Source organism: Sciurus carolinensis, chromosome 8 (genome assembly GCF_902686445.1).
Source record: "Sciurus carolinensis chromosome 8, mSciCar1.2, whole genome shotgun sequence".
In the NCBI taxonomy this organism is placed as follows: Eukaryota; Metazoa; Chordata; class Mammalia; order Rodentia; family Sciuridae; genus Sciurus; species Sciurus carolinensis.
In genome coordinates, this window is record NC_062220.1 from 81,722,309 (window position 1) to 81,745,813 (window position 23,505).

The 23,505-nt window shown below is 35.0% G+C and overlaps 1 protein-coding gene across 1 annotated transcript in view; it reads left to right on the forward strand.

Annotated features, from left to right (window-relative positions):
* Positions 1 to 23,505, forward strand: part of Dnah11 (dynein axonemal heavy chain 11) — a 332,397-nt gene that overhangs the window by 270,295 nt on the left and 38,597 nt on the right. The window contains 3 exon segments of the mRNA XM_047562330.1: positions 11,733 to 11,937; positions 20,148 to 20,312; positions 22,021 to 22,161. Of these exon segments, the coding sequence (XP_047418286.1) occupies positions 11,733 to 11,937; positions 20,148 to 20,312; positions 22,021 to 22,161 (511 nt within the window).

Consider the following 23,505-nt stretch of genomic DNA (forward strand, 5'->3'; position numbering starts at 1 on the left):
TGAATCTATCCCAGTTATTGATTCTTGCTTTTATTTCTTGTGATTTGGGAGTCCTGTTGAGGAAGTCTGGTCCTAAGCTGACATGTTGAAGTTCTGGACCTACTTTTTCTTCTATAAGATGCACAGTCTCTGGTCTGATAGGGATTATTTTTCTTCATTTAATATAATAAATGAAAACTTGGAGAAAATGATGAAAAAGAAAATAGTGGGAAAATGTTGATATGCTTTATTTAATAGAGATACCCATTTGCAGTGTGGTAACAGGGACAGATAAATTATGACTTTACCTTGGTCACATTCCAAACTAATCCACATGTTGGTACATTTTTTGATACATCTTTCTGTTCTGGTATCCAATGATAAACATTTTACTTGATTTTTGTATCCTTTTATATTTCTGTATTACTCTGTACAATTACCTGTGGGGATACCAGTACATTTTCCTTTGCATAAAAAAGACAAGATACTGTTGAAAACAGAAAAAGAGGAAAGGACAGCCACACAGATTGTAAAGCACATAAATTCACCTAGAATGAATGCCTTTATTGTTCTTGTAGGTGGGATAACAAATGTAGGTGGGATAACATGTTCATGCACCTGCTGGAAAATCACATCCATCAGAAAGTTTTCAACTATTTATAGTGTTTTTGTTTATTTCAGTTGTTTGTTTTGGAGGCCTTTTCAAACCACTATTAGTTTATTCTTTCTAATAATGAATGTCTGAGAAATGCTTGTGATAGATATAGCATGGTCCAAAAGTTGAAGTTCATTAATAATTGGAATGTTGTGGAGTATGAAGTAATGAATACTAATTACTCCTTTCATGTCTGACAGCTCCCTATGGACCAATACATCAGCCCAGACTTTAATTTGGTTCAAGTAATGGTTTCATCAATAGCACATTAAATCGGTGTTTGAGAAGATATACAGTTGAACCTGACCCACACAGTAGATACCTCTGTCATAAAATGGCCAGAGGCTGACAATAGCTGGGTAATTACAAATAATTAAATCCACCAAACTCTAGACAATCCTAATTTTAAATAAAATATATCTTATCGTATCAATTGACAGAAACCATATCTGGCAAGATTTATCAACATGTACTTTTTCCAAAGCAAATTTACTACTTTACATGTTAGAGAAGTGCTGATCTGTGAAGCATCTTTACAAAACTATATCTCCTCAATCTTGCACATCTTCCCAAATATTAAAGTCCTTTTCAAACTTTTAACTAGAATAACCTTACCTCAAGATAATTTTCAGTAGTTTCTGAGAATATTAATAAGTTTTAAAAGATATTTTATAACTCATTCTGCATTTACTGTTCTCATAATTGCTCTTTGAACAATGGTCTTTAAGTAATATGCCCCAGAAGGACACTTAAAATTGACCAGTGGAAATATTGGCTATTTGATATCAATTTTCATTTTAATAGAAATAATACAGTAAAAGGGAGACAGCATTTTACATTTATTCTATAATGATTAGTTTTGCTAAAAGTTGTGTTAAGAAGAATACAAAGAATTGCTTTGAGTTAGCAACTTTCCAGCTTGTTAAATATTACCATGCTACTGTTCTTGGAATTGATGCTATATGATTATTTGATGTTTGGTTGTGAATCTGTTTGTATTAGGTCTTGAGTGGGACTAAAGATAGAACAAGTTAAGTTAAATCCCACACTGTGATAAGATTTCCTGTCTGTCTGGAACTGGAAACTTAGGAATTTAAAATCAACTCCAGAGATATGTAGTTCTCTCATTCTTTTCCTTTGGATAAGACCAGTTTCATTTGCAAGTTAGTTTGTGTCCTTGTATAATAGAAGTTAGCATTCTAGTCGCTCCTAACTTCTAAATTAAAAATAAAATTTTATTGTCAAAAAAGTAAATAAATAAACCAACAGCCTTTCTAACCCTAAATTCAGTCTAGGTTTTGTTTGTTTTTTAAGTGTGACATTCAGGGTCTACAGATAGTGCATCCCACACTCACAGTGCTCTTGCCAATAGTGATTGGACTTCATTGGAAAATAAATACCAACCCAGGTAAAGAACCTTGGAATTCTGTTCTTCAAAAAAAGCAATTTTTTAACAACAACAACAACAACAAAAAATTAATGGAACCAGAATTTCTTTGTTATACCATCCTACCATATTAAATATGGTCGTAGGGAAGTGTGTGCACATGTACGTATCTAAAGGGAAGTAATCTGATTTTCTTTTTCAGCCCTCCTTTCTTCTGTACAATGTTATCTGGAGTTCTGAAACATCAATCTCATTTTTTCTTTTTAAAATTCTAATTGAAGTTTGCTTTTATCTTGGACATGTTGGTTATATTAACCGTGTGAAGCAGCAAGACAATTAACTCATTTCTATTCAGGACTCCTTTCCTTCCTTGCCTTGAATGTCTTGCCAGCTGTGCGGCTTTCAGCCAAAACCTTTCCTGAGGAATGGGGTTTGACCAACTCGCGCAGCCCTTCCTGCTGGGTTGCTAAGTTACCTCTCCCCTCTTGCCATTTGCTACGCCTGATCTTTTTGGCTGCACATCAGCCGTAGCTGTAGGCGCTCACAAGCCTAACCTAGAAGCTTTTAATTTTAAACAGCAGGACATGCAGTAAGGCTTTTAGATGTCCATTGAAAAGTTGATTTCTTCTCTGGAGTGTTTTTTTATTTCTTCCAACGGGTGGGACTATATTATTTATTTATCTTAACACCCACCTACTATCTCTTTACCTTGACAAAATGGGTCTGATGAGGCCCCCAGAATGGAATTACTCATATTTAGAGAACACGGTAGCTACCTGCAGTATCCACACTAAAGGGAGAAGCTTCCACATGTTAGTACAGTAACTTGAGGAGATTTTACCTCAAGCCCCAAGTTTTATAAATCTTTTTTAAAAAATTCCCATCAAAGCCATTCCTAGTAAAGATACTGATCTGTCAGAGCTGTCAGTCTTTATCCTAATGAGAATATGTTGTTTTCCATGTTTGATTTCAAGTAAATAAAAACTAGTTAAAAATAGTGATGGCATTTATTCTGGTCCTCAGAATACCTGATCACCAGAGAAATTCATTTGGGTTTTTATGACCCAAAAGAGATGGCCTTTATAACAGTGGCTATACCAAGTCTGGAGACAGTTTTAATAAAAGACAGACTTTCTTAGTTTCCAGATATACAGTCTAGAAATAAGAATCCCAGAGTAGAATCTCCAGTTTCAGAATCTCATCTTGGTTACATTGTTGCTGCTTCTCCCAGATCACAGGAATTCTGGTTTCCATAAAACCCTGATCATGAGAATGGGTGCTAGTCTGTCACAGAAGTGCAGTGAAAATTCACCAAAAAAAATCATTTTCAAGTGGTTTCAAAGTAGTTTTTGTATCTTCCACAATAGTAATGACCTTCAATGACTTGCAATTAATTATTAAATCATTTTATCCCAGAACATTTTTTTGACTAGATTTTGAATGAACTCTGAAAGAATCTTTATATTCCCAGTGTATCTGATTTTTATGCAAACCTAACACGTAAACTCTGGATTTCTGTTTAATATGGGTTTGCAGATGATTGTTATGATGAAATAACTCATATTGCTAACTGATGAAAATTCTTTATACTTAAAATATTGTGTTTTCTTAAAAGAAGATATAAAACCTTGTATAAATTGAGTCATTCTCTTTATAAATTTTTTATGAATCGATTCATATTATAAATATATTGACCAGAAATCATAGATCTTACTTTAGGATTGGGCACAATCTATGCTATTCTCTTTCATAAATAAGGGCAGAATTTCTAACCAGAGATCAGCAGGGCATGAGCTGTGTCCATTTTTTTCTCTTACAACCATAGGTTGGTACTGAGTCAGTCATCTTCTCTCTATCCTCCTGTGATTGACAGGTCATGCAGGTTGACCTAGACTGACATTACAGAAAATGTCAGAGGAAATTAACTTGCATTGCAATGCAGTGCAAATGAACTTTATACTAGGAGTCTAGAGACTCAGGTTCTAATCCCAGCTCTGCCACTAAGTGATGTGACCTTGGACAAGTCATAAACTCTTTGGGTCCATAAAAAGGAATCAGCTGAACAATCTCCAGGGGCCCTGCTTCCTCTAAAATACCAACTCTTCTAGGTGAAACAATGTTTTAACTCACCCCACATCCTAATCACTTAGACCATGTTGTTGGGACTGGGAAAAATAATTTTATTTCTGTTTCGAGGTCTCCTAATCAGTCTCTCACCTCCAGAAAAACACATGTCAGTCAGTGGGGGAGAGGGAAGCTCACTTCTCGAGAGAGGTATATAAACGCCCTTGGGAAGCAACTGCACCCACGTGGAGAGATTCTGCCCCCACTCGATTCTCATTATTATGCAGTAACAGCGGCCCATGTGTCCCGGTCCTGGGGCGGTGGGGCTGGAAAATGGACTAAGAGCATTTGCTTTAAGTACGTAATCCCACTTCCCAGCTCTGTGTTGCTGCTCTCACCTGCTATTGTTCCTCACTGGAGTTTGAAGTCCAGAGTTCCTGTCTTCCTTCACTGCTTAGAAGTCAACCTCTGCACTCATGTCTTTCACAGAAACAACAAAGTGATTCTGTTTGCTTTTCCCACCCCTCTGGTTAACTCCGTTGTTTTTTGGACCCTTCAACTCATGAGAGAGCATTAACAGTCTGTTTAATTTTCCCAGATAGGAGATTAACCAAAAATTAACCTAGCAGCAGTGATAAAACCCACTGAGTCATTATGTAATTTTTGCCTTTCATAGATCATAAACACCCCAATTGAGGATAATTTACTGTCCCTGGGAAATCTAAAGCTATCAAATACTGTTTCCAAGCAAGATGTAAAACCCAATTTTATAGGCAGGCATTCTCCTTTTCCATAGCAGAGTTTTCCCTCATTCCCCCATTAACTCTGTCTCTTCACAGAGAAAATCAGACCTATCAAAGCAGATACATTTCTGATTCCCAAACTGGGGCTTGTGAATGCCTTAGGGAGTAGGTAGGTGTGAAAGGGAGATAGCGCCATGGAATTGTCTGGGGTGTCTTCCAGAGCATTGCTTTAACTCAGATGTTTGGTTAAATTTTTAACCATTTAAAACTTCACCTGATGTACAGACAGAGAAACAACATGTATCCCATTTGTTTACAATAAAAAAAAAAAAAAAAAAAAAAAAACTTCACCTGTACCCAGAAGTGATATTGTCAGTACTATGTTGACCATTCTTATGTTTTGTTTTTTTCTTGGAAGTTTGAAGAGGGGAGTGTAGTCAGGTATAGTGGCTGGTGGGGAAAATTAGCAACTATTACTTTGAGAAGATATTAACTCAGACCACTAACTGATATGATACTCTAGAGAGGCCATGAGCCCACCACCTGTCACACGACTCATGAGCTAAGATTGATTTTTTAAGGGTTGTAAACACAGGGTATGTGACAGAGATGTATATGACCTCAAAAGCCTATAATATTTACTCTCTGCCCTTTACAATGAAAGTTTATCAACCCCTGCTCTAGAGGGATTTCTCACTTAACCTCCTACAGGCTAAGTACCCCTTATCCAAAATTCTGGGAACCAGAAGTGTTTCTGAAATTTTTTTTTTTATTTTGGTATATTTGAATGTATATGAAAAGATATCATGGGGATGTGACCCATGAGTCTAAACACAAACTTCATTTGTTTCATGTACACTTTATACATATCAACTGAAGTTAATTTTATACAATATTTTTAGTGTACCTGCATTTTTGACTGTGACCCATCACAAAATGTGTGATTTTTCCACTTGTGACATCATGTTGCTGTCAAACAGTTTCAGTTTTTGGATTTTTCACTTTAAGGATACACAACCTGTACTTTCAACAGTAAGTCGTCTTACTAGTGGTTTGTTTTAATTCTTATGCACATATGGGAACACACAAACACATGCACAGACACACCAGAATATCTCAGAATTAATTTGGCTTCCTAATGCTACCTGCTGAGGTTCTCATAGTATGAAATAATAAAAACTCTAGTATTCATTTATTAATTGTTCTTCCTTTTAAATATTTTTAATTATAGATGGACACAATGCATCTATTTTATTTATTTTTATATGGTGCTGAGGATTGAACCCAGTGCCTCACACATGAAAGGCAAGTGCTCTACCACTGAGCTACCACCCTAGACCTTAAATTTAAGATTCTAAAGCATAAAAATAATTCTCTTTCATCTGGGGACATGGGTTAATTGTTAAAACACAAAGTTTATGAAATAGGAATTTAAACTTGGTGAAAACTCAAATGTGAGGAAAAATTCAAACACGTTGACATCATGGTCGGCTGTGACAGGCATGACATTTCTCTGAGTCTCTCCACCAGGGAGGAATGAATTCAATCCAAGATGGAGTGGCAATCAGAAAATCACAGAATTTACACAGAGGTGTAAGTACAGGCCTTATTATAGAGACACCAATTAATATAAACTTTGGTATCTCCCATATGTGAGAACCCAGGCAGTAATTACATAAAACCTTCACTCTCAAAATTTCATTTAAAAGCCAATCACATTGAATAGCACTAGCAAAGATTTCCTCAAAGCTACTTGTGAGATCAATTTTGGAAATCCCAGGAATGAAAAACTCAAATTTTGAAGATGCTCTCCATGATGGACATGGCTGAATATGTTGCCAAAAAGAGGCAGATACACTAAGAAAAATGTCCTTGTTAGAAAAAGATCATGTCGTAGCATACCTCATTACGCTCAGAAGATAAGCCCAAACCTCTGAGAAACAATAGTTGGTCTTGTTACTGACCTTATAGGTCAATTTAAGTCCAAAGGTTAATGATTTGGCCTTTCAGCATATTTTTGGAGTTGGACAGCCATCAGCACAGTGCCCCAACCAGCACTGCCAAACTCACAGATCCAGGGAGGGATGAAGGGGAATTAGAAAAATAAAGACTTACAAACATAGGTCTTGAAGATTAAGCTGGGATCAGGTGGAACTCTGCCCTCTGATGGAGATGCAAATCTAAAGAGTTACACCAGCAACCTTTATTTAGATACGTCTCATTATCAGGCTAAAGAATATGCAAGCATTATTCTTTCTATTCAGGAAAGTTACAAAACTAGGACATCTATGTAGCATTTCCACAGATGCAATTCACAGTGGCAAAGTGCAATGTTAGGAGCTTTGTGTAGCTCTCAAGAAAGTGCCATAGTTAAAAGTTACTGTATATCTTCTTCTGTAAAGTGTCTGTCCAGTTCCTTGACCCATTTATTGGTTGGGTTCTTTGTATTTTTGGTATAGTTTTATAAATTCTTTATAAATTTTGGAGATAATTGCTCTATCTGAAGTTCATGTGGAAAAGATTTTCTCCCACTCTGTAGGCTCTCTTTTCACATTATTGATCTCTAGTAATTAGAGAAATGCAAATTAAAACAACTCTAAGATTTCATCTTACTCCAGTTAGAATGGCTATTATCAAGAACAGAAACAATATTGGTGTGGATGTGGGGAAAAGGCACACTTGTACATTGCTGGTAGAGTTGCAAATTGGTGCAGCCACTCTGGAAAGCAGTATAGAGATTCCTCAGAAAACTCGAAATGGACCCACCTTTTGACCCAGTTATCCCACTCCTAGGTTTATACTCAAAGGACTTAAAATTAACATACTACAGTAACACAACCACATCAATATTTACAGCAGCTCAATTCACAATAGCTAGATTGTGGAACCAACCTAGATGCCCTTCAATAGATGAATGGAAAAAGAAACTCTGGTATATATACACAATGAAATATTATTCAGTCATAAAGAAGAAGAAGAATATGGCATTTGCAGATAAATGAATGGAACTGGAAAATATCATGCTAAGTGAAATAAGCCAAATCCAGAAAACCAAAGGCCGAATGTTTTCCCTGATTAAATGGATGATGATATATAATGGGGGTGGGGAGGGTGAGGGGTGAGAGAAGAATGGAGGAATTTTAGACTATGTAGAGGGAAATGAGAGGGAGGAGGGTGCGGGGGTATGAAAAATCGTGGAATGAGACAGACATCATTACCCTGTGTACATATATGATTACATGAATGGTATGAATCTACATCGTTCACAACCACAGAAACAAAAAGATGTACGCCATTTGTGTACAATGAATCAAAATGCAGTTGGTAAAAATAAAAAAAAATTAAAAACAAAAGTTACTATAAAGCCAGCAGGAACAGAAATGGAGTTGGTGAAACATTGCGGTTATCTAGCATAAGAATTCCTTCATTCCCAGGAGCTGTGTGCCTGAGATCAAGGTCAGGGCTGATGGACTCTTGCACAGAACCTCCTCATGCAGGGAATTGCTACAGCAGCTAAGCATCCTGTACCCTTGCACAGAAAATTCTCTGGTACCAGGCATGCCACAGTCATGAGGTCATCAGAGACCCCCCAATCTCAGCCACTGTTCTCCCATCCTCTGTCATCACTCTCCACAGTACAGTGTGTTAGAATTGTCCTAAGCAACCACTGATCTGCTTTCTTTACTATCAATTTGCCTATTCTGGACATTTCTTATAAATGGATTCACAATGTGTGCCTTTTGTGAGTGGTTTCTTTGACTTGGTATGATGTTTGTAAGATTTTTCCATGTTGTAGCATACAGTGAGCCCTCTGTCTCCATGTATTTGCATCTGTGGTTATGGTGGACTATCTTAAGAGACTTATGCACCCATGGATTTTGATATCCACAGGTGGTCCTAAAACCAATCCCCTGAGGGTACTGATGTCCAACACATATATCAGTATTTTATTCCTTTTCATGACCAAATAGCATTCCATTGATTAGATATGCCCATAGTGTTCATCACATTTGAGTTGTTTCTACCTTTTGACTATTATGAATAACATTGCTGTGAACATTCATACACAGATTTTGTGTTGACATATGTTTTCTGTTCTTTTGGGTAGGTACCCAGGAATGGAATTGCTGGAACATTTCAAGGAATTGCCAAACCATTTTCTCAAGTGTTTGTGCAATTTTACATTCCCACCAGCTACCTGTGTGAGGGTTCCAGTTGTTCCTTATTTTTACCAGCACTTCCTATCATTTTATTATAGTCATTCCAGTAGGTGTGAAGAGGTGCCTCACTGTGACTTTGATATGCATTTCACTAATGACTAATGTTAACAGCCCTTCCACATTCCCATTGGCCATTTGTACATCTCTTTGGGTAAAAGTCTATTCTACTCTTTTGCCTATCTTTTAATTGGTCAGGTCTTTGATCTTTGTATTCCCATCACCTTGTAGGGACTTGATACAAATGAATAAATGAATGAATCAGCATATAAAATATCATACTCATAATGCCTATTAAAAGCAGCCCAGAGTGGAGTAGGTGTTAAGTCACTGTTGACTGAATGGATATTTCTTTGTAATGTATTTCATGATAACACAAATAACAGAATAACGTATCAATAAGACATGATTATTTTAATGAACATCAACCAGAAAATAGGTAGAGGCATGTGAACAGATGGCATCAGATTTATGACCTAGGACATAGGGAGTCAGTGCCACCATGCTGATAGATAAACTAGCAGCCACTGCTTCTTACTACACTCAATCTCTGCTTCATTCACTTCTTACTGTTCTCAGTATGTTTTTAACAATGATGTCAATGCTTATCTTTTTTAACATTGTCTTTTTTCAGAAGGGAAGTATGTAAACACACAAATACATTTTAGCTTTGTCAAAGGTGGGTTGCTAGCTGAATTGCTCATTTTCTTCCTGGAAAAGAATTAAATGGCATGACAAAGTAAAAAACAAACCCAAAACTAGATAAAGTGAATGAATTCACCTTTGAACTTAGTGAGGATTATCACAGTGGCTTGTTTGGTGACTCTTTTTCAAGCTCAGACAATCAACAGTTGTGAAGTTTTCTGTGGCAAATGTAAGATCACTCTGCAATGAAAAAATCTGAGTCAGGTAAAAAGGTATTAGGTCATGAGTCTGATCTGTCCTTTGAATTTTTTTTTCCTTTTTTTTTTTTTTTTTTGGAATGGGGATGCTAGAGATGGAACCTTTAGAGTTCTTAATTCGAACTCAGGTGGTTAAAGCTTTACTGATTTAAAAGCATAATTTTTATAATGTATACACATTAAAGCAATTGTCTCATAAAAACTTCTCTGAACAAATAGAAAAGCCAGTGGATCAAGGCACTTTCATTACCATATATGCAAGAGATTTAATCTGTAAGATACAATTATAAGATATCCACCAATAACAACCTAAAACATCACTATATTACAACATTCTGAATAACTTACCTCAAATTAAGAAATAAATATTGCAATTAAGTGTTGAACCTGTTATAAGTCTCTTCCTTTGAATACACTCAGTTTTCCAAAATTGATAAATTCAGTGAAATAGCATTTCACTTGCAAGCCAGTGAGACAGGTGGTAAATATATTTTTTCTCGTGGATTATTTAAATTATATTTTAACTTAAAATAATATGAGATTTGGACAGCATTTTGTCATTATGATAACATATCTACAATCAAAATGATGTATATACTTATAAGGGAAGAATCCAATTTTATATGAACATTTAAGAAAAAAATAATAGAAGAGTGAGAAGATGCTCCTTGTTTTAGCAATGCTCCTAGGCATCTTGTGTGAACTTCCATCCCACATAGTTCAGGCTACTTTAGCAGAAAAGTTTGAGAAGTTCAGTTTTCATGTATTTTGTTTTCTCTGTCTACCTGTCTGGCTATCTCTGTGGCATGAATTGAAAAAACTCTCCATCTACTACTCCTTATAGCAGGTTCCTAGCAGGAAAGAAAACAAAATAGGCCAAAAATATCAGATAATAATTTCAAGTATATATTTACTTTATATTTTAAGAAAAATAACTAGTACATTTAATAATGTATGTGTAAGCATGTATATTTTAATATTTTACAAAGTTGAAAGATTTCACATATTTAATAATATACTGAAGTACAGATATATACTTTTTTATGTGAAGATATTTCTGCTTGTTTTTATTTGGTTTCCCTATTTCAAACATCATTCAAAGTTCACTAAACCCTTTGAACTTTATGAACTCACATGCATGCACACACCCCAAACATATACCTCTTCATAATGAGCAAACTAATAGAAAGTTCTTAATGTATACTTAATACATGTATATATAGATACATCAAGACACATGTACATGTTTAATCCTTAAAGAATGGCAATGTTTAACATAAGGGTTTTTTGTCTGTCTTGTTTTGGGGATTAAACCTAGGGGTACTTAACTACTCAGCTCAATCCCAGTTCTTTTATGAAATAGGTCCTGCTAAGTTATTGAGACTGGTCTCAAACTTGTGATCCTTCTGCCTCAGCCTTCGTAGTTTGGGATTATAAGTGTACACCACCACACCTGACTTTAATATAACTTTAATCATAGAAAGTGTAATGAAAGCTAACATTTACTCTTAAAAATCTTCTGTAAGATTGATGGTATTTAGTTGTTAGAGCAATTACAAGAGGTGAGTGTTTTTGTTGCTATTTCACATCAGAGGAGAAATAACCATATAGAGGTATGGTGGATAATTCCTATTCATCCTATATTTCAAAAACAGGCTGAAAAATCCCAAATCCCCTGGTTTTCTGGCCTAGGTATATTGTCAAAATGCAGCAATGGAATGACGTCGTCTTATTGGTCATGTTTCGTGAGACTCTTCTGAATGTCTGTGATATGTCCCCCTTTAGGTATATAAGGATTGGCGATAAGGAATGTGAATTCAACAAGAACTTTCGCCTCATCCTTCACACAAAACTGGCAAATCCTCACTATAAGCCAGAATTACAAGCTCAGACAACCCTCCTCAATTTCACAGTCACAGAAGATGGTCTTGAAGCCCAGCTGCTAGCAGAGGTGGTCAGTATTGAAAGGCCAGATTTGGAAAAACTCAAGGTAAAAATTATTACTTCATCCTCCAACAGTAATTTTTTACCTCCTGTGCAGAAATTATGGTGAAAATACAGAAATACAAGACAGGATTCTCACATTCCAGAGTCTCATAATTGAGAAAAATTATGATACATGTGAAAAATTAAGCAATTCGAAATTGCTCCTGATAAATGCCAGTTAGTTAGGGTCATCCCACAGGTAGGAGGCAGACTAGTTGGGCATAAAGGCATGCTACTCAGGGAAAACTGAGCTACGGGCCCAGGTGGATTGGATGAGAATAGACCAATTTATCCAGGGAAAAAGAATGACGACTAATGGAGTAAGGTTGAAAAAACTAAGGAGGTTGTAACTGGCTATAACTAATATATTCAAAACTTTATGGCTGTAAGTACAATGATTAAGAAAAAAATATTGAAATTAGTTAAATTTAGCATTTCTTTGCAAACAAGAAAACAAAGTAAGCCTAAAAATGTAGAAAGAAGGCAATTATAAACATAAAAGCAGAAAATAATGACAGAATATAAACAGAGATTAACAAGATTAAAAACTAGTGCTAGAGGGAAAAAAAAGAAACTAAGAGCCCTCTAGAAGGTCTAGTCAGGAATAAAAGAGAAAATGGGTGAAGCATATTAGGAAGAATAAAAAGGGCACATAGAGATTAAAATACATGAAAGAATACAGTGCCCACCTTTCTAACAAACAATGTGAAAACTGAAATAGTAAATAGTATTTCTGTGATGTGAAGATTAAAGAGAATTTACTGGCTAACTTGATGTCTTCAAGGTTCTATTAGTATTTAATGCCTTCTTTTTTTGTCTTGTGGAGGGTGGGTACCATCGATTGAACTCAGTGACACTCAACCACTGAGTCACATCCCCAGTCCTATTTTATATTTTATTTAGAGTCAGGGTCTCACTGAGTTGCTAGTGACTCACTTTTGCTGAGGCTGGCTTTGAACTCACAATACTCCTGCCTCAGCCTCCCAAGCCACTGGGATTACAGTCTGGTGCCACCACAGCTGGCCCCTTTAATACCTTTTTATGTATGAATAATATTCCTTTGTATGGATTTAGAGTGTTTTATTTATTTTATTTATCCCCTTTTCAGTCAATGGACATTTGGAGGGGTTTTGGGTTTTTGTTTTGTTTTTTTTTTTTTTGCTTTGTGGCTGTAATATATAACACTACTATGAAGAATTCTAGGCAAAGTTTTGTGTGCATATATATTTTCAGTTTCCAGTTATATGTAACTCTATTTCAAATTAATTGGGAATTGCCAGACTATTTTTGAAGTGACTGCAAAGTTTTATACTTCCACCAGCTGTGCATCATCTTTAAAGGGTATGAAGTGGTATCTCATTATGATTTTGATTTTCTTTTCCAGATAGTAATGATGTTGAGCCTTTCTTATTTACTGACCTTTTACATATCTTTTTTTATTATGTTGTCTTTGTTTAGTTTTTGTTTTTGTTTTTGTGGTGCTAGGGATCAAACTCAGGGCCTCAGGTATTCTAGGCAAGCCCTCTACCACTGAGCTGTACCCCAGTTCCCAAATTAGATTTTTTTTTTTTTTGATGAGTTGTAGAAGTTCTTCATCTATTCTGAATATTAAGTTCTTATTAAGTTCTGATTTACAAAAAAGTTCTCCCATTTAATGTATTGTCCTTTCATTTTCTTGGTGGTATCCTTTGAAGAACAAACTATTTTAATTTTGGCAAAGTCTAATTCATCTTTGTTTTTCTTTTATTACTTACACTTTTGTGTCAGTCTAAGAAACCATTGACAGACAGTTCATGGAGATTTACTCCGGTTCTTCTTCTATGAGTTTTATAGTTTAAGCTTTTACATTTAGGCCTGTAATCAAATTTAAATTAATCTCTGCATGTGATATGAGGTAGGGAGTCAACTTCATGCTTTTGCATGTGAATATCTAGTTGTCCACACAACACTAGGTGGAAAAGATTATCTCTTCTCCTTGAATCATTTTTGCTCCTTGCCAAAGATCGGTTGATCAAATTTCCATGGACCTGTTCCTGGGTTCTCTATGCCATTCCATTGATTTGGTAATCTCTTCTTTCTCAATACCACACTGTCTTGATTACTATAAATTTGTAAGTCTTTAAGTCAGGTAGTGTCAGTTCTCTGTTTTTCCTCATTGTACTATGTAGATGTTCTGAGACAGGTTTGCTGAGGGTGAAGACAGACGATGCCTACCCTACTTAGCCTTACCCAGTACGCTTACCCAGGCATCGGAAATCAAGCTCTGAAGGCATGGATCTAATTTTATTTAGGGTTGCACAGGACATATTTAGACACATTATCCAATCAGGTTAACATGCTTGTTAAAGTATAACAGAGTCAGCCTATAGGTGAACTATACGTCGAGGGTCCAGGTAGTGTAAACAAACCAAGCATGCCTAAGCCATTCTGCCCAGCAACAGGTCTGAGACAAAGGACTGGGGGAATGGCAAGCTCCTGCACACAGCATGAGGCAAGGCAGCGCGGGCGAGCTCACATCACAGCTTTCTGTGATGCATGTCAGAATGAGGCCTCCCCTCAGCTCAAACTCAGCCTCAACAGCTACAAAGACCTTCATTCCATGGCGAGTCTTTACCATTACCTCAGTTTCTCTGTCCAGACTGTTTGGCTTACTTAGACCATGGTGTCAGTGACTGCTGTCAGATAAGCTTGAGGAATGTTCCCTACAATACTATTAACAACTGTGGATCTTACGCCTTTCAATATAAATTTTGGAATCAGATTATCAAAATCCACAAAATAATCAATTTGAGGTTTGATCAATATTGCTTCAGATCCTGGGCAGGAATAATTGATATCTTAACAATATTAAGTCTTCTATACATGAATATGAAATAACTTCCTATTTTTTACACCTTTGATTCTTTCCTCAGAGTTCTTTTTAAATTTTTGCTAGATCTCCATCTAAGTATTTCAGTTTTCGGTGTTAATGTAAACAGTATTATGTTTTAAATTTTAAATTCCAATTGTTTGTTGCTGGTATATAGAAAAGTAATTGGCTTTTGTATATTAAACTATATCCTGCAGACTTGCTATAATTGCTTATTAGTGCAGGAGACTTTATTTCAGTTCTTCAGAATTTTCTATATAGACAATCATGTCAAGCTTTAGTACAGTGTAGAAAAATAGTGGTGAAAGAGAACATCATTATCTTTTTCCAGATCTTAGGGAAAAAGCATCTATTTCTTTTTGCATGAGTTTTTGGTAGGTTTTGTCTCTGGAAGTATAGGTCCATTTCATCTAAGCTATTAAATTTGTAGGCATAAATTGATCTCATCATCAGGTGTGATGTTAACTGTAAGTCAGTTTTAGATTTTCTTTATCAAGTTGAGGAAGTTCCTGTCTACTTCTAGTTTGCTGTGAGTTTTCATCGTGAATGAATGTTGGATTTTATTAAATGTTTTCTTTGTTGATATGATCATATTTTTTATCTTTGACTTGTTATGTAACAGATTAAATCACTTGATTTTTGTATGTCAAATCAGTCTTGCATACCTGGTATAAATCCCACTTAGTCATGGTGTATAATTATTTTATATGTTGTTGAATTTGACTTAATAAAGTTTGGTTGAGTATATTTACATCTGTGTCAAGAGAGATACTGGTCTACAGCCTTTCTTTCTTGTAAAGTCTTATCTAATTTTTGTATTGGAATGATAACAACCTTAGACAATGAGTTAGGAAGTGTTCCTTCTACTTCTGTTTTATAGAAGGAATTGTAGAGAACCAGTATCATTTTTTTCTTAAGTCTTTGATAGAACTCACCAGTAAAAACATTTGGACCTGGTACTTATTTTTCTGGAAGGTTGTTAATTGTCGATACAGTTTCTTTAATAGACATGTGGCCTATTTGAATTATGTGTTTCTCCTTTTGTGAGTTTTTAGTAGATTGTGTCTCAAAGATACTGATTCAATTCATCTAAGTTACCAAACTTGTAGACATCAAATTGTTCATAATATTTTTAATTTTCCTTTAATGTCCATGGAGTTGGTAATGATGCCTCCTCTTTCATTTGATATTAGTAATTAATGCCTTTTCTCTTTCTCTCCTCCCTCTCTCCTGCCCCCCTCTCTCTTTTTTCTCTAGTTTAGCCTAGTTAGAGGGTTATAAGTTTTGTTGATACCTTCAAGGAACCAACTTTTGGTTTTGCTGATTTTCTCTATTGACTTCCTATTTTAAATGTCATCGATTTCTGATTTAATTTTTATTATTTTCATCTGCTTGTTTTGGGATTTTGATTTGTAGTTTGCAGTACTAGGGATTCAACCCAGGGGTACTTTGCCACTTTGAGTTATATCACCCCCTTTTTGTTTTATTTTTATTTTTAGATAGTCTTAAGTTTACCAAGCTGGACTCAAAGTTGTGGTACTCCTGCCTCAGCCTCCTAAATCCCTGGGATTACAGGTGTGCTCCACCACACCCAGCTGCTTGCTTTAGATTTCTGTTGGTCTTCTGTCTCTCATTTCCTAAGGTGAAAGCTGAAATAATTAACTTTGGATCTTTTTGTCTTCTAATTCAAGTAGTCCATGCTATAAAATTTCCTGTAAGCACTTTGTACTGCATTTTGCAAATTTTAAAACATATTTTCACTTTTACTTATTTTAAAATATGTTTAATTTCTCTCGAGGTTTCTTCTTGGACCTACATGTTATTTAGAAGTATGTTATTTCATTGCCACATACTTTGGGATTTTCTAGTTATCTTTCTGTTGTTTCTCACTTAATTTTGTTGTAGTCTAGGAGCTTACTTCATATAATTTATTTTAAAGTTTTTCAACTGTGTTAGATGGCCTACAATGAGGTCCATTTTGGTGAGTGTTCCATATGAACTTAAAAAACTCTGTATTCTGCTATTATTCAAAGAAGTATTCTATAAATACCACTAGATCCAGTTAATTGATTATGTTGCTCAGTTCAGCTATGTCCTTACTGATCTGTCAATTTTGGATACAGGAGTTTCGAGTTCTCCAACTATAATAGTGTACTTCTCTCTTTCTCCATGCAGTTCTATAATTTTTTTGCCTTATGTTTTTTACACTCTGTTAAATACACAAAAAATTTTAAATGTTTTCTTAGGGAACTGATCCCTTTGTTATTTTATAATTTTTCTTATTTTGATATTTGCTTTTTTAAAATTAATACAGATGCTCCAGCTTACTTGTTTGCTTGCTTGTTTTTGTTGCCTCTGTTGTTGTTTTGTTTCATTTTCTTTCTTTTCCTTTCCTTCCTGAGATAGGGTCTTGGTAAGTTGCCCAGGCTGGCCTCAAACTCACAGTCCTCCTGCCTCAGGCTCCCAAGTAGGCTGGGATTAATACTGTGTGCCACCACACCTGGCTTTATCTGGCATATCTTTATCCTACTACCTTTAATCTGTCTTTGTTTAAAGTTGGTTTTTGTAGACAACATATAGTTCAGTGTTGTAGTGTTGTCATTTATCTACTCTGTCTGATTCTTGATTTGAAGAATTCTAAGTTATTATTCATATAGTCAGATTAATATCTACCATACTTTTGAACTTTTTTTTCTTATTGTATTCTTTGTTTATTATTTGTTTTTGTCTTTTCCTCTCTTTCTGTCTTTGGTTTTAGTTGAGCATTTTAGATATTTCAATATCTCTTCTTTGTTAGCTTATACATTATGCTTTTCTTTTTAAAAGAAAGTTTAGCAGTTGCCTTAGTGTTTGCAACATATTTATAGCTAATCTAAGTCTGCTTTCCTATAAATCTGTACCATTTACAGTTAGTGAAGATCCCTTTTAATAGTATATCCTCATTTCCTCTGTTCCATCCCTTATAACATTACAGTCATTCATTTTATTTATCCCTAAGTTATAATCACTGGATAAATTATTGATATTATTTTGAACAAACAGCTAAATTAAGAGTAAGAAGAAGAAAATATTTTACTTATTCTTTCTCTAGCACTTTCTTTATGTAGATCTGAATTTCTGACTTATTCCTTTCCCGAAAAGAAATTATTTTGAACATTTATGGTAAGGTTGGTCTACTACAGCAAAATCCTTCAGTTTTTGTTTGTGTAAGAAAGCCTTATTTCTCCTTTGCTTTTGAGGATAATTTGACAGGATATAGAATTCTAGGTTAGTTGGGTTCTTTCCTGCAGTATTTTAAATATTTTACTCTTTTCTTGGCTGCATCGTTTCTCAACAGAAGTCTCATGTAATTCTCATTCATCTCCCTCCATAGATGACTTATATTTTTCCCTGGATTATTTCAGTATTATTTTTGTTGTCTTTGATATTTTTGCAGTTTGAATGTGATATACTTAAGTGTAGACTTTTGGTATTGATCTTGCTCAATTTCCTGAGAGCTTCATGAATATGTGGTATTTGTCATTAATTTTGAAAAATTCTTCACCATTACTCTTCCAATATTTATTCTGCCCTCTTTCTCTTTCTTTTCTTCTGATGTTTCCATTGCATGTATGTTACACCTTTGTAATTATCTTATTGTACTTGAGTATTCTTTTCCTTTTTAAATTTTCATTATTTTTCTCTTTTTACTTTAAGAGGTTTCTACTGACATACCTTCAGCCTCACTGTTTCTTCCCTTGATAGTATCCAGTCTGTTGATGAACCTATCAAAAGTATTCTTCATTTTTGTTATAGCACTTTTTATTTTGAGCATTCCCTTTTGATTTTTAGAGTTTTCATCTCTCACTTACATTACCCATGTGATTCTGCATGTTGTCTATTTTTCCAGTAGAGTTTTTTGTAAATGAAGTATAGTCATCGTATGGGGGTTCAGGGGGCCAGGGATTAAACCCATGTGTGCTTAACCACTGAGCCACATCCCCAACCCATTTATTTGTTTATTTCTTTATTTACAATTTTAAGAGAGGGTCTCACTAAGTTGCTGAGGCTATCTTTGAACTTGAGATCCTCCTCACCTCAGCCTCCCAAGCTGCTGGGATTACAGGTGTACACCACTGTGCCTGGCTAGTTATAGTCATTTTTAATACCTCTGATAATAATTCCCAAATTTCTGCCATACTCGAGTCTTATTCTGTGATTTGCTTTGTCTCTTCAGACTATGTTTTTTGCCTTCTGTCATATCTTATACTTTTTTGTTGAAAGTAGGACATGGTGTATTAGATAATTAAAACTGAGGTAAATAGTGTTTAGGGTAGGACATTAGTGTGTGTGCTATAGCTCTAGGTGTCATAGGCTTCAGTTTTCCTGTTTTTACTTTTCTTGTTGTTTTGAGTTTCCCTGAAATTTTCTTTCTTAAATGGAATTTTAAAGTTCTCTGAAGTGCAATCTACCGTTACCCTACTAGTCCAGTAGTAGAGTTTTGGAGTGGAAAGTATTCCATAAATTTGTGATTAAATCTCAGAGTTGTTTTAGTAGGCTTGACTCACTGGGCTGTGACCTTCAAAAGCGTTCCTTAGCCTTTTTTCCTCCTCTTCCTATGTGAGACAGGAAGTCCTGAGGGGGCTGAGTAGTGTAATTGCCCTTCCCCTGAGTCACATTAGACTCTGATAAAGTTATTTTCCCAGTGGGCAGGTGTTTGTTAAGGAGAATAGAAAACTCTGGACATGTTTAAAATGATTACTTATCTCTAAGTTCACCACAAAATGATTACTTTCCCTGCCTCTGCCCAGGGCAGGAGTGAGTTTTTCCTTGCTTTTGTGAGAATTTGATAGGGCTCCTGAAGGGCCCCTACAGCTGAGTCCAGTAATTTTTAACTATCAAGCTGTGCCTCTAACAATTAGCCAATTATGGTTTTGAATAGTGATTTCTCTCTATTTGCCTGTCCAGTTTTCAGAGTGGTAGTTTGCCCTGTGACCTCAGTTCTCTGATGGAAGAATCATTGCTTAGTTTTGTCTTATCATGAGAACAGAATTGAGTATTCAAATTCATGTCATGTCAGAGTGGAAACCAAAAGTTTCTAATGTTTTCTTAAACATTTTTTTTCTAGAGGTTTATGGTATTAAATGATTATAATAAATGTTCATACTCTGGACCTGGGAGTACAACTAGCTCTTAACATGCCTCCTGAAATTTTAAAAAGAATTTTTTCAAAGTATATTCAGTAGAGTTTTAATGTTATATGCTTTATTACACATAGACTGGCTATGAAATTTGTGATTAAGAAACCCCCTCTTAAAATTTTTTGTGTAGTCACCATTTCTCACATGTTTCTTGGTTCATATTAGTTGGTTTTGACAAAGCACCAAAATGACTTTAAGATTGAGTTGAAGCACCTGGAGGATGACCTCCTTCTGCGCCTTTCAGCAGCAGAGGGAAGCTTCCTAGACGACACCAAGCTGGTGGAGAGGCTGGAGACGACAAAGGCCACCGCAGCAGAGATAGAGCACAAGGTAGGAAAGGGCAAGGGATGCTGGAGATTTTTAATGCTCTGTTTTAGTGAAATGCTGGGGACTACAGTACAATCAAAGTGGTCATTCCTCTGAGAGGACTGACATACTGTGGAATTCATTTAACGACGTGCCCTTAAAAATTGGTCGGTGTGGGATTTAGAGTGGAGATGGAGATGGTTGAACTTATACTTTAATTCCTCAGAGATCCAGTCATTCACTTTAGGCTCTGTCAGGCTATTGTTTCTCTTGAGTGCCCAGATTTGAAGAAAATTGGAGCCCGCTGTCTTCTATGGTGGAAAATCTAAAAAGGCTTAGCATTTGGCTTGGGCAAACTTATATCCTATAGTCTTAGCACAATTTCCCCAGTCTGTTGGCATTTTAGAGAAACCCTTGGAGCTAAAGTTTCCTTCGTAGGTCTGCAGTGGCAGGAAACTGAGCAAGAGATGGTCTCCTGCTATAGTCAAATGCAGTGTTTACCCTGGGAAAATGACATTTCCTAAAAGCTGGTAAAAATTTTCATCAAGTAGGCTTCCTGCTAAATGTGCAATGCAAATCTCAATATGCTATATGCATGGTGTACACTTTGGACTTTCACTTGTGGTCATTAACCCTTGACATTTCGTTGTTTCCAAGTCAGCATTAGGCCCTGATTTGCTTTCTGGAATATTCTCATTAATGAGCAATCTATTAATTACCCAAGAAGCAGTGTCACCAAACATCTAATATATTTGTCTTAAATTAAGCAAGGAAATAGAATTTCAAATTACTCTATTCTTTTAAGTAAGTGAATTCTAGGTAGCTCCTAAGATAATAAAGACTAAGGCAATTAAGTAAATTAACTCTTAGCTTTGAAGTTAACTTCTAATTGTCTCTTAGAGTATCACTTCCTGTCTTAACATATTGCCATGAAAGTGACTTCCCTCTTCTCTATATTTTATTTCCTTTTATACATATATATATATATATATATATATATATATATATATATATATCACGAGTCACATCTATAGAAATACTTTGGGAAATTGTATCTTGTAAAGCCATAGTCCTAGGTAAAAGAAACAGAGGTTGGATCCTTGAATGAAAATGAATATGCTGGTGGATGGTGGTAGGTTTTATTTTTTTTTAATTATCTCTCTGAATGTGCCCAGAGGCTAATACATAAAAGTAAATGGAAATACGTGAGCATATGGATGATCTGGTGCAGTTAGAATTAGAAAGTCATGGCAGTCTTTGTATAGAAGCTTTTTAGTGAGCATAGCTATTGGATGTATTATTGACCTTGGCAGCTTTTGTATACCTTGTTGCCTAATAAAGTTGTTGGCATCAAATTGACCCAGCAGACTTTAAGAGCCATCCCTGGGAGGTGATATAGCTGGGTTATTAAGCCCTGAAAGAGAAAGGGGAGGCAGGAAGGTGACATTTCTGAGAAACAAACTCTATAGAACCCAAAACAATTATGGTCGTTTAAATCTGTGATCTGTAAAGCAGCTGAAATCATGTCCATTCTCACTACAACTCAATTTGTGAAAAAAAAAATTAAAAAATATGGATTTAATAATTTTAGAAAAGCTCAAGCACTTAAATGCCATTTGTGTTATCTATTTTAATATGAATTCTTTCTCATTTCAAATACATCCTTCCATTACTTAGGAGTGTTTGGAGAACATGAAGAGTCAGTTACTAATTTTGTTTGATCCCACCGTAGGTGACTGAAGCCAAAGAAAATGAAAGAAAAATCAATGAGACCCGAGAATGTTACAGACCAGTAGCAGCAAGAGCATCCCTTCTTTATTTTGTTATTAATGATCTCAGAAAAATCAACCCTATCTATCAATTTTCTTTGAAGGTAATGTTGAATAGGCTAAGAAAAATAAAAAATCTCAGAAGTTCAATGTGTTTCAGGAAACTAGGAATCTATCTCTAAATGGTCAGTGTATTCATGAAGGACTAGTTAACAACAATAAAAATATCATGCTCTCTGGAACTTTTATTCATAATTCTCAGTAAGGCTTTGAGCTAATGAGAGTACTGATGTGATATCATATCATATTTGTGTGTTGTTTCTAAACAAAGTATGAAGGGTTTATTAAAATATAAAGAATTTTCTTTGAGGTGCCTATTCTATCTTTGTGAAAATATAGAAATCCTAAAGATTTCTCATGTTTTTTTGGTGAAGGAGAACTAATAAGAACAACTATCTATTAAGCCACTATTACATTAAGCAAGGCACTCGTATACTAAGGCACTATGAGAAAACTATAGAACAGTCCCCATTGTGGGCCATGTTGCAAAAGTCCTCAGAAAAGATTGACATACTGAATTCAGCCATATATGACAAGTGCAATATAATATGACTAAGTGGAATTTATTGCAGAAATACAACTTGATTTAACTTTTTTTTTAAAAATCACATAATGTAAGTCATCATAGTAATAGAATAAAATAAAAAACAAATGATCATTTTGGTTACTGCAAAGAACCTGACATAGTTCAGCATATGGTTTTGAAAGGAGAAAAACTTGTCAGTTAATAAGGAATAGATGGCAACTTCTCAACATGATAAAAGGCATCTTCAAAAATCAACAGCAAATGTGATGTTGAAAAATGAACAAGTATAGCTTTCTATTCAACACTATATGGGAAGTTTTAGCCAGTACAATAAGACAATACAAGGCAAGAGTTTGAAAAGAAGGAAAACTCTTTTTTTAAAAAACAGGTGATCTGATATATGTTGAAAATTCTGTGAAATCTACAAAAAAAAAAAAAGTAGAACTAAGAAATGAGTTTTAAGCAAGGTTGCATGATATAAAGTCAATATACAGAATCTCTGTAGACAAGAGAAATAATTGGAAAATAAAAATAACAGCCCATTAATATTTATAATGATTTCTAAAACCATGAAACTCTAAGGCATGATTTTAATAAAATGCATGCAAGATTTTTATACTAAAAACTATAAAATATTCTTGAGAAAAATTGAAAACATCATTATTAAATAGATATACTATTTTTATGGATTAGAATTGTCTTTATTGTTAAGATGTTAACACTCTCCAAATTGATCTACAGATTCAATTCGGTCTCAATCAAAAACCCTGGAAGATGGGTTTTTTTTTTAGTAGAAATCAGCAAGTTAGTTCTAAAATTTGTGTGGACATACAAAGGACTTAAAATAGCTAAAAGCAATTTT